A 13163-nucleotide genomic window follows, 5' to 3' on the forward strand; every position below is an offset into this window, starting at 1 on the left:
CTGTTTTCCCTCCTTGTTTAAGAAAAAGTAAGACATCCAGGTCCACATAATTTTATTAATCAAATATTTCTCAGGATGTGAAACAAATGAAAAAGGAATATAAAAGCAGTGATATAAAATAGGTAATGAAAGATGTTAACATAAGAAATGAGATAAAGGAAAAAAATAGGAGAGTAAATAAAGAATGGTGGCTGAAAATACTGGGGAGAAAAGTAAATGAAATATAGAAAAGTGAATAAAATTTAGAAAAATAACAAAGAATGTGAGAAAGAGCCTGAAAATCTAGCAAAGTCAGTTGATGAGGTCTCCTTGAGGAGAGTGGAATGGTATGGAGGGCAGGGCAGGGCAGGCCATGAAATCCTCTTGAGTACTACTCCTTCCTACTTGATTCCATTGCCTATGCTCCTTGATCCTCACGTTTTGTTTCTGTTTGCTAAGGATAATGATATCTGCTCCAGGTGATTGTGATGAAGATGTTTTTAAAATGTATATGAAAGATTTCAGTGCTCATTAATTAGTGTTCCCTAACCTATGCAAGGAGATCCACTAGGGAAACTTGAAAATTCAGACAGCAATAAGAGAAGCCTTAGTACAGAATCCATTGGCAGAAAGTCTGCATTGAAATGGGTTGGGCAAAAGCAGCAATTTATTCATGTCTTACAAACATGGTCTTACAAACATCATACAGAGCTGGCACAAAAGAACAGACACTGTCTCGTACACCATGCTTCCTTCCAAAACACTTCTATTGAGTTACAACATCAGAACAAGTCAATTACTGAGTTACACAGTTCTTCAAACATGGATACCTCCCCATTTGGGTGGTGAGATTGGCTAATCAGACAAACAATTAATTTACATGTTTAATACAGTGCAGGATTTGTAACAGGATTCAAGATATTCACATTGATATTGTAATACATTCTAAAACAGTACATTTTTTCAGAAATGATGAAATTAGGTACTAAGATCTCCCTGCCTGTTTCAATTCCTTTGTTGTTTTTCTTCTTTCTTTTCTTAAAACCAGTTGCAAATAGTTTTACTCAACTTTTCACACTCAAAAACACTTCAAATTTTAAAAGCTAAAAACTATTTACAAATTACCCATTTTAATTTTAAAAGTGTTTGTTGTTGGTTTCATTGTTCCATTTTAAAAAAGAAAATCACCCTCGTCCAACAACCATACCTCAGCTGCTACCACCATTAACTTCTCTGGCTGCTGTGAAGAATACTTAGAATTGGCCCCTTACAAATTTTCAGAGGTCCAAAATATACTCTGTTCCATGGCCCATGATACCAAATGTACATGTATAAAATGGCCATTTGACTTCCCCAAGCTACACACCTACTACAGATCATTTCATGTTGCTTTCACAGAAATGCCGAGTGGAGCAAGATGCCGTGAGGTGACTTTGTAGTGAAATGAAGACAATGATTGGGAAATATGCTTTTTTAATCCCAAAGTCATTTTAAAAGCACAAAAAAGAGGTTGATTTTTAATCTTTGTACATACAGAATGTAATACATTTTCTTTACATTAGGCATAGTCATAAAAAGCATGTATAAGTTGTTTGGAAAATGCATTTTTCATAGAATTTACAAACACTGTGATATCAAACACATTCTCAAAAACTGCTAAAGTACTGACACAAAACCTGACTCAAAATGTAAATTTTTCAGTAGACTTAATTTCTAACTTGCATATTTAATAATTCAACTGTACTCAAGTTCCACTCATACTTCTCTAAAAACTCAGATATAGTGACATTACTCTCAAGTTAATTCTTTTCAAATAATCACAGGGTGCAGCTTATTTCTAACAGGTTCTGAATGAATTTCAGAACACTGGCACTGGAAAATGATACAAGACACAAGTCTGTAAACTGCTCTATAGACAACAGCTCAGGACAAATTAGCCTAGAAAAGATAGTGAAACACATTCTTTGTTGTGCTAATTTGACAGCCTAAGTATATTTTGCGTGAACATATGTAAATTACGTTAGAATTGCTCTTGAACGATTTTGTAGTCTTACATTTGTTTGTTGGTTAAGTAACACTTTTTATCTGGCAATGTAAAAAATCTTCACAGTCTTTTCAAGTAGTATCTTAATCTATTCTGGGGGACAATAAGTTAAATGAAGACTTCGGTGGCCATGCTGACTCGGTACAAACCATGGCCTTAGAAGTACACTTGCACACTATACCTATTTCCTATAAGAAAATTGCGCTTCTAACTGGATTTCTAGTTGAAGTTTATTTCTTTATTCACTAACTAATTCAACGATTTCACGAAGGTACATAGGGTTTTCTCAGGCCACACTGAGGCTTGTGACAGGCAGTGAATAATCCAAGGCCATGGTTCTTAAGTGAGGCTATATTTTACAAAATTTTGAGTCACATGTAACCTTAGGGGGGAGAAAAATTATATTTCAGCCACAGTGTTCTCAACTCAGCCCTTTGACAAAATCATTTCTCAGCTTGTTCACTGTCCTTTTGAAATGCATCTAAGTTACCCTTATGATAAAATTGCATCAAATAATTACAAACCAAACTGAAATGACCAGATACTTTTATATGCAGGACAACCATTTGCACATGACATAATTAATAAATACAAACTGGAGGACATTTTTTTAAGTATCTTTGGAATTAAAGAAAAATTGATTTCCCCAACCTGAAGATAAATGGATAAATTTTCAGAAGGCAAGGCATACTCTTCATTTTTAAATCTTAATAATCACATTAACTTTTTGTGACATGTTCCAATGAGATTGTCACATTTTTAATTTGGGATTCTGGCACAGTATTCATAAAATGCCTGATTATTCCTAGTTATATCACTGGTAGTCTGAAGGAAAAATTGAATATCTTATGAAAATTTATCCAACTCTTCTAATAAATAGGGAAATTATCATGAAACACATTTGAAGTTACTTTCTGGTCTACTAATTCAATCCATTTCTAGCAACAATAACAAAAAAGGTAGCTTGATTTCCCAAGCTTGCAATCCAATATCGAAAGAAAGAAAATTTCTCCTTGCCTAGTAAAAACCTTTAAGTTCCAACTCATGGCTGGGATGCTAACCATCACAGAGCACGTGCCACTTGGCAATTTGTCTCCTGGGGTAGTCACAAATCTCTTTCCAGTGCTCTCCACCAGTTCCTTCTGCTGCTGCACCCAAGACTAACTGCCCGATTACCTCATTTCGGGACCCCCTTTCAGAATCCAAAACCAAAAATTCAACACTTATATCTTCAAGGCCCTCACAAGGAATATCAAAGACAAACAGCTCATTGAACACTGCATTGGGGGTGCATTTCTTCACATGAGTCTTCTTCTTGGAGATTCTCTTTTTGGCATGGTACAGGTTCACTTTGACATAGGGATCTGCAATGGAACATAACAGGCATTACAATGGCATAACTGGGCTAGAGAGCTGATATCAATATAACAGTGCCCTTAGAGAACATGGCATGCCAATGACATGTGGTTACCAGAAAAATAAGTAAAATCAAAGGAAAAATATGGATAAAGCTTGGCCTTTCTCTTGTCAACAGAACTGAAAATAAGGAAGAATATGGAAAATAAGAAAAAAAAGTTCTAAATTCGAGAATAAGGGGAAAAATTAATGATAGGAAAAGAGGTAACACAAAAGGAAAGAAAATAGAATGTTCTATGGACCCATTCTGATTATTATTAACTTAGTCCAAGAATAGAATAGAAGGAAAAAAATATATATTAGACAACATCTAGCTTTACTGACTTGTGTGACTTTGGGTAAGTCTATTTCCCTGACTTTTGGCTGTGTTTTCCATAGAATAAGGATTTAGAGTCCATAATATCAATGTTTTTTTTTTAGTTTTAACTTTTATGAATTTCTTTAGTCACAGGCTGGATTTGCTTTCTATTTCCTAGTGTTGAGCTTCTCTGTGTCATTGTTAGTATGTAGATATTAAGTTCATGCCACCTTATCACAATACTTTTGCCTTTTTCTGGTGGCAATATATGAGTCAATTTTAGTTTCATAATCTAATCTTTTAAGACCATGTTTTCAACTTCCATCATTAAATAATAATAGGAATAACATTAGATGATATTTGAAGAAGTATGTGTTTCTAGTTCTCACAATGCCCCTCAGGATGAGTAGTATTATGGCCAATTTGTACAGAGGTTGAGAAACATACCCAATAGTATTTTGCTAAGGAATGAAAGGGTTAGGATTTGAACTCAGGTAATGTTAAACTGTAGCTTATTTTGTTTCTCATTTCTATACAACAAAAAATTAGTGTTTTGTTTCATTTTTTTGTAAAGTTAGTCACAAAACTAAAAGCTAACTTTTACAGCAGATAAATAAGGTATTAGAGAAAAGATAAAACATAAAAGAGTTAGAGTAGGTGGGCTCATTTGCAGTAAAATACATTCCACTCATACAGTAAACCTGAGTATTTCAGAAGCATTCTTACCTGAAAGTCCGGACACATCAGATTTAGGCAGATGTCGAGCTTTTAAGACAACCACAGTTAGAGTATTTGTGGTGGACTGATAGCAGAGAGAAATCAGTAACTCACCACGTCCTGAAGACTTCTAAAGAAAGAGAAATGTGATATAAGTATTTCTGTCTTTTTAGCTTTGAAGTTTGTACTTTCATTAAAGTTTAAATAGCATTGTCATTTAAATGTAATCTTCTTACTTATTTTTATTTTAATATTCTAAGGAATCGAAGAGTAAAAGCTTTTGTGCAGGACCATCGCTGCTTGAAAAACCACTGCCTGCCATCTTGTGGTCTTATTTGGTACTACAGAATGTTAAAATTCGCAATAAATTGGCCACACCCATTACTTAGAAATGTTTAAAGTATATTTAAATTATATCCTACATAGGATAATTTTTGGCTTTTGGTTTTTAACAACATCTCTACTTTTCAAAGTTATTACTAGTAATAAAGCTTATCTAATTATTTGCATGAGTATGTGTTGGGTCAAATGACTCTACACACACTCATGCAAAAAATTAGATAAGTTTAATTTGATTTCAAATTCTTTACCACCGACATATTGAAATTTGAAGTCAGTCCCAGTGAGATTTATTCCGACCCCAACTACCTTCCTGGCACAGAGGGATAATGGAGTTAAAATTCTCTGCCTCTGCCTCTAACAACAGCATATTTCCATTCAAGCCAAGGATTGAATTGATTTTAAGTACTGGAGAGAATTGTTTTGGGACGGTGTCATAGCGTCCTTCTTTGAATGCTACTTAGATTTCATTTGTACTTTAAAGACAATAGATAACATATCCAAAAATTCAAAGTAAAATTGTTGACTGAAAGTAACAAGATATTAACTTGGTGTTTGTTTGCAACTAAGAGTGATGGTTGACACAAAACTAAAACTGCAATATATTTATACAAAAACTAACATGGGACAGCTGTATAAGTAGGCATTCTAAGGAGAATAAGAGTAGAAGAAAGATCCTTATTCCCACTGTGCCACTAAATCAGCCGGGTGTCTCAAACAAGCTGTGGAATGTCTCTGAACCTTGACCTTCATTAATTTCAGTAGGAGAGGAGACAGTCAAAATGAGCTGTCAGATTTTCAGTTCTGAAACACTATGTTGTTTCAAAAACGTAAATTAGTATGTTTATTTATTTTTATAAGTAATTCTAATATAAAGAGAAGTTATTCTGAAATACTACTTTTGAAATCAATTGAGTTTCAAATTTAAAGTGAAGATGGGATTAAATTTGTTTAATTGATGCCTTATTTTTTTCTAATAAACTCAGAACTACCAGAGTAGTATAACTACAAAAATAGAGGAACTCATTTCCTACTATACAATTTAGAGATGGGCATTGATAATTGAATATGACGTGATGCCTCCTCCTTGAAAAGCAGTTCCATGGAAAGTCAATACAATTTCCAAATCTTCAGGAATAATTGATTTAATTTAAAATTTAAATTTTAAATTCAATTACATTGACCTTGAAACCTCTTTGTTAACTTGCCTATGAATAAGAAATATTCACCTATATTTTAAAGTAGCAGTGTTTGTCAAAATATTTATGATAGAGATTAACAAAAGTATTTACATAAGTGATATCTAAATATCCATAAAGAATGTATATTTATTTCATATCATTAAAACACTTTGAGTATTTCAGTTATGGATTAAATTTTATTTCATCTGTTCTATTCCCTTGATCTCCATTAGATTATAATTAATAATAATTAAACATAGTAAGGATGATATGTACTAGCTTATCATATTAATGAAAATTCCTCAGACACCAAAAAGCTACATAAAAGAATGTTTATAAATACTTTAAGCACTGAAAATAAATTACCCTAACATTTCTCTTGATGATCTCTCTGTTCATTAACATTTTTCCTCCAGATAATTCAATTCCCGAGAGAGGAATTAGAACTTCCCCAATGATATCATCTCTTGAAAACCTGTCAAAACTCAAAATTGTGAAGTGCAAGGCCAATTCTTGGATTTGGGTGTAGGGGATCCCATAGAATGTAAAAGTCTCATCAAAAGCTGGATCCAAGGTTTTTCTCAGCACTCTAGTTTTCACTTTATGTTTCTTCTCTGGGAGGATCGTCATTTTGATATATGGGTCAGAGGTCATCGACTGCTCATCCATGGCTGGCAAGCCACGGGCTTCCTTGATATTGACCACAAATGCTTTTTTCTCAAAGTTGTATTCTAAGGAGAAGAAGAGAGTTCCCAGCTTCTCTTGTTTCTCTTCTGAAGAAAGGGAAGTGCTGGACTTTAAACTATCAGGGGAAACTGCCTCTTTTTCCCCTTCTAAAAAGAGCTTTGGGGTTGCATTCTCCAGATCAGAAGGGCTGCCAGGTTTGAGGTTGGTTTTGGGAAAATTGCCATTGAGATCTCTCTTTTCAAGATCCAGATGCAATGAATTCTTTGGCACAGCTGGCTTATTCTTTACTTCATTTTTGTCATCTGCTCCAAACTTCTTTTTGCTATTTAGGTTTTCAGGGTAAATATCAACTCCCTTAAGCACATGCACAAACTTGTATGGAGGAGTCTTGTTAGACTTGGATGATTTTCTCTGACAGCAGATCCATGCAAAGAGAGAGACTGTGAAGACCAGGCCAAACGCACTGAAGATCCCCACCACTGTGGGGATTTCATCTGAAAAATCAAATGACCAATAATATACATTAAAGAAGCAGAGCTGGAGATATGAGCCTTTTGAAAAGCCTAACAGAGCTAGCAATTGCTATAGGTTGAATAGATTGAATTACTGTCCAACTGATATATATATATATATATATATATATATATATATATCACTAACTTCAGATACAAACACATCCCCACAGGAAAAACATAAAGTATAGTAGAAACTCCTTCATTTCAGTAGTTTTTCATTAGTGAAATGAAAAGACAAAATTGGTCCTGAATCAGATACGGGGGAATGCTTAATGACTCTGACCTATTTTTGTTTTCTCAGGTAACATGAGACAACTACGAGATGATGGATCAGTACTAATTTCATTAATTTTTGTTGTCATTTTTGAGGCTTTCCAGAGCATCAATTTTTACTGGAATTCTAAGTAGTTCTTTACCCAGAATTCAAGCAGCAAACATTTAGGGACCCAGTGGTTCACTTAATTATAGGAAATTCTGAAACAGTATTTGGCATTGCCACAAACTCATTAATAATTTTCAACCCAATTATGGAACAGTGGTAAAAGAAATACACATATATTAGAGAAAAATAAAACAAAAACCAAAGAGTAACAGGGTACCAATATTTTGTAACTTACAACACTACCATCCCTCTGTATGACAACCCCAAATTTCTCAAACACTGACATTTTCAAAGTATAAATGAATTAAACTTAAATAAGATAAAAACAGAACAATGGTTATAAGTGAATCAGCATTCCTTGACATGTAATGAGAACAGTGAAATTTAGAGTTCAATTTTATCTATAACTGTTTCTTCCGCTAGCACATGGCATGGCAAATGATAATCAAACTGAAATTATCATTATTTTCTTGAATAATGGCACATTAAATTACTGACATTAGGTAATATCGATTATGCATAAGGCTTATCCTATTTTATGTGTAAGTATCTTTCTTAAACAAATGGTTAGTAACACCATGGAAGCAAAAGCAGTATTACTACATCCATACATAGTGAATCAATAGAGTCAAGGCTTAATATCATCAAAGTGAATACAACTAATGTAATATTATATACATTTTGTTCCATTGCAATATGCTTTTTATCCTAAATAGTGAATAATAAAGTTATAAGTTCCAGCCCAGAAAGGGTTAAAACTTTTCTAAATAACCACAAGAAATCCAGTCTTTTGTTACTTCCCTTCCCCATCCCCCCAAATCTTCTGCCAATCTACTTCATAATTATAAACCTGAACTCAGAGAATGTAAGGTTAAGAAAAGACAAATAAAGTAGAAGATAAAAAAATCCAATAAAACCTCAATAAAAATCCTGTATTTTAATGTATAGAAAATGAATCATGTAAAGATGAAATAAACCTGTGACTTCTCTAGGTAGAAAAAAGAAACAGTGACTACTATAATATAAAGCAAGAGCTAAAGATAATCTGCTAAACTTAGCACCAGCTTTTCAGTTTTTCCTTCTATTCAAGTCTTTGTGAAAAAAAATGCACCCACATTCCTGGGCTATAATAACCCAAGGCTAGGGAGCAAAAGCAGAGTCATGAACTGAGACAGTTCTTTAGCCAATGTAAAAACAATAAAAACAGCAGAAAATCATTTTTGTAAGTAGACTGATAGACCATGCTAGAACATATTTTCACTAGTACAGTCTCTAAAAATTCCTCCGTTTTAGAAAATCATTCAGGTTTCAAATGAAGAATTGGGAATAAACATCATACCAAAATAAACCCAATAACCCAAATGGAAGGCTGGGAAAGAAATTCATTTATGAATATTATAAATTGTCCCTATTTGATATTTATGTCAAATGGCAAACATTTTATATAACATGGAAACACTTATCTACTCCCTATGTATTCTCTACTGATCAGGTCTTATAATCTTGAAAGCCAAGATCATAGTTATTTTACTCAGCTTAATAACGATTATCATACATCTGTAGATATCACTCCTCTTCACAAACTTCTATGAAATTTCATGATTTACAAAATACATGTAAGTAAAATTCTGACCTTTTTCATTTGGAATACATTGGGTTCTAAAAATAGTGCTTTTTTATCCTAAGAATTACATCTAATTTTATGTACTGAAACCAAAAATTTGGTGTAAGAAAAGGAAAACTGAACGGGAAAATTGGAGCCCTAATTCAAGTTTCCAGCAGCTTTCAGCTAATTGTGCAACCCACAATACTTCCCTCATCTATCTGGGTTAGCTCAGCAGTGAGATGAAACAGGCTGAGCCAGTGCATTTTGAAACTCCCTTTAACCCTACTACCATATGATTCTGTCTTTCACTAGCAACATATTTCAAAGATACTAGAAAAACATAGCAGACAAAAACACCCATATGGAACACCCTGTAATAAATATACATTGCCAAACCCCAATAGACAAGTTGCTTTCTTTAACCAAGATCAAGCCCCACTGTAACCAGAGATATATTTAGCTTCTCCTAATAAAATATAGATTTACCTACAAAATAGATGAAACCAACATGGGAAAAACAAAACCCTTTTTCTTTACTCAGTGCGTACTGCAATTTACAGAAGTACCTGAAAATTTAAGAACTTCTTGAAGGTAAATTCTCTCTAACAGAAGACAGTTTTAAGGAGAGAGATACTAAGGAAGGGAGAGAAGCCGCAGAAGTAAGCCACAATTGCCTGACTGCCATTCTCATTTTCCTTTTAAATTAACTACCTAGGAAATCTGTATTCACCAACCAGGGAAAAAATAAATGAATAAACAGCCCACCCCAGAGTATTCAAGGAACAACCGCAGTCATAAGTTCAGTAACTTGCTTACCAAATTCTTCCCGGCTGGTGGTGATCGGAGCCATTTTTTACTGCGTGTTCTGTCCGAGGTGCTGAAGGGAAAACTGCCTGGCTGGATTCACTTGCCTGGATCTGAAGCGCCGACTTTCCGAGCGCTGAAAACAACAGCGCAGAGCCCAGGGGACCAGCTCCTGGAACAGGGAGGAGGCAAAGAGGGAGGTCCACTCGCCCTCGCACAGTGATTTGCCACCTCGGTTCCTGTTTTGGCTCTTCTGAGAAGCTCGTCTCCGAGACTCCAGACGTGGCTGGAACCCGAATTGACGCAATCCTGACGCTACAGGGCTGAAATCAGCACCTGCCCCCCTCCCCTCCTCCCTTCAAGCTTTCCTTCTTGCTTCCTCCCTCCTCTCTTGAGGATTCAACACACGCTCATCAATTGTTTTAACTGTTGAACCACTAGAGATTAGCTTTGCTGTTTTGTGGGGGCTCAGAGGCTTACCGAGATGAGCCCCGAAACAGATCCCTGTCAGTTCCTAATATAAAATCTCCTGATCACCTAGATGAATAAAATTATGTTTCTGAGTTATCAGAATAACGTAACTTACAGAGGAGAAATTTCTGGTTCAAATGACTCATTTTAAGATGCAAAAACGTATTTTCTTGCTTTTTAGTTTTTTCTTTGACATGTTATACCTGTGACACTTATTACATTTAGAAAAGATTCACTACAAATTGATCCATTTGATATAAGATAGTTTCTCCACTATAATCCTTTATGTTCTAATACATTGTTAGTCTAAATATTTTGCTGGTGCAGTTGATCCTTCCTGGTCTGTCAGCTCTCTTCCCTTTAATACCTGACATTTGACCAGTTAAAGCACTTAGGAACAGATGGGAATAATTCCTTGGATATTCAGACTCACTCTCAGTTATGACTTTTGCATATAATGACACTGCTTCTGAAATGACATTTATGGTTAAAAGGCCTGACTTCTAGTATGCTTGTACAAAATAGTTCCAATAATCAGGCCAACATCTGAGGTAACATTGGTAGCACTGGTTATTTCAAAGGAAAACATTCCGTTTTCTAAACTGATGATATTCTCGAGGTGAAAAACGGAAAAATATGTTGTCAGATTCTGATTCATTTGAATCTGAAGAGTGTGCCTTTCTAAAACAAATGCTTAGCAATTTTTCAAAGGAAAGAAGTCAGGCTGTAACTCCAACTGTCAATTATTGCTCTGCAAAGAATTTCTTTGCTCTGGAGTTAATAAGCAAATGACATTCAGTGTGTGCTGGGATGTGGGAGAAGGGATACAGGGTGAGTCTCAGAAAGCTACTGTGCAAGTGGCAGGTCCCTGCACATTGGCTAGCAGCAGCCCAGAGCATCAAGGCTCTGTCTGGGGAGAAATTGGCTTCAGTTCTTTGCATCATGGAAAATTTTATAAACCAGTCTTTTTTCTTTGCCATTCTATTTGCTCCCACATACTTGGCATTTGAATGTTCCTCTGACACATTTTTTTAAACTTTCTATCTTCATGCTATGAAAACACACAAACTAATTTGCTGTATTTAATTTTTCCACTGGCAGAGTCTGTGGTTGTGTCTTTATCATTTCGCTTTATTCAGATTACCTCAATTATCTGCATAATTGAGGAAAACCCACCCGGTGGGGTTGTCCCTAGAAATAAATACCTATTAGGTTAAAGAATAAGTGGCATTTATTTGTGATGCATATCACAGGTGGACCAAATACATGGTATGATATTTACTAAAGTGTATATTTTCTAGCTAAGTTATTGCTAACATATGTTTAAGTTCATTTTTTATAAACATAAATACCTTATGTGCATGTTCTATATAAATTAGTATCTCATTAATTTTACCTTCAGATAGTAAAATGTTGTTATCTGTAAACTGTACAGATTGTTTAAACTCTATTTCTATGAAACCCACCCATCCTTTGCTGTCTGACATCTGAGGAAGCATCGTGATAAGATTACCTCTTGCCCAGAGCTAACACTATTGTGGACTAAGTAACTATTTCATTGCTTGCTTTATAAGCAAACTGAAAAGAACTGTTATTAATTAAATGTCTGAAGTTTCCCTCACTTTCATTTGATGAATAACATTTTAGGTATTACTCAGTCTCTTTAGACAAGTTTCTAGCAACACCAGATGAGGAGTGGGCAGTAGACAGACCCCACACAGAGAAAAACCTGTAAGATTTTATGATTGAGATTCACACCCTACCACATTATTGAATTATTCTTTTTAGATCCATCAAACAAGTAACCAATTTACTGACGTGCAAAATACCGCTCTAGAAGGGGTGACTTGGGAGGAGGAGTTGTTGCTAGGTAACCACTTTTTCACCACCCAAAACACACAGCCTCAAACAAGTTCTTGCTTTGGCAAACACAGACCATTCTGTGCAGGCGGCAGTATTTACTTCAGAATGATTCTTTCACTGTTAAAGTGGTTCAACTTTTACATTACTTTCTTTTCCAGTTGCAAATGTCTATATATAATTTGAGAAACAATTAACAGAACACTTGAATTTAGTTTTAAGCAATTCAGTTTAATCTGAAAGCTATTGATGACTAATTATATGATTGTTTTTGTTCTATTTTATAACAATTTAATGTAGTATATATTTTGATTTTTAAATTATTGTTTATGTTATTATTAATTGTATAGTTCAGTCTATATTTTCTCTGTTCCCTTCTTTGAAAAATATTATTGGTGAATGTATTTAGAACCTCATGCCAAGAAAAATATAATTTCAAAAGGTTTGAAAACATTGCAATGTTCTTCAGTAATCTTTAGTAATACCTACATTAGTAATAAAATATCATTTTACTAAAATATCATTTTACCCACTGGTATGTGGGTGGAGTAGACTAAAGTATCTGATAATGGGAAATGGATAATTGTTTCAATGTTCCATATTATTATATTATGAATGCTGACTCTAATGCTAATGGAATAGATTTATATTACAAACACACCCAAGTAAAAATACTGCAAGACAGATGTCTCCTCATTTGGTATCACAGAAATCCCTTTACTACATTTGTTTTTCTTTAACACATTCAACATTTACTATGTACATTTATTTATTTTATTTTTTTTATTATACTTTAAGTTCTAGGGTACATGTGCATAACGTGCAGGTTTGTTACATATGTATATTTGTGCCATGTTGGTGTGC

At 34.4% G+C, this 13163-nt stretch overlaps 1 protein-coding gene across 1 annotated transcript; it reads right to left on the bottom strand.

Annotated features, from left to right (window-relative positions):
- Window positions 1–628: 628 nt before the first annotated feature.
- SYT4 (synaptotagmin 4) lies at window positions 629–10223 on the bottom strand. Its single transcript, XM_010358786.2, has 4 exons — window positions 9981–10223; window positions 6341–7155; window positions 4464–4584; window positions 629–3387 (listed from the first exon to the last, which is right to left on the bottom strand). The coding sequence occupies exons 1-4, from the start codon at window positions 10012–10014 to the stop codon at window positions 3080–3082; spliced, it is 1278 nt and encodes a 425-aa protein (XP_010357088.1). The 5' UTR covers window positions 10015–10223; the 3' UTR covers window positions 629–3079.
- Window positions 10224–13163: the final 2940 nt, after the last annotated feature.

This window comes from Rhinopithecus roxellana, chromosome 21 (genome assembly GCF_007565055.1).
Source record: "Rhinopithecus roxellana isolate Shanxi Qingling chromosome 21, ASM756505v1, whole genome shotgun sequence".
NCBI lineage: Eukaryota > Metazoa > Chordata > Mammalia > Primates > Cercopithecidae > Rhinopithecus > Rhinopithecus roxellana.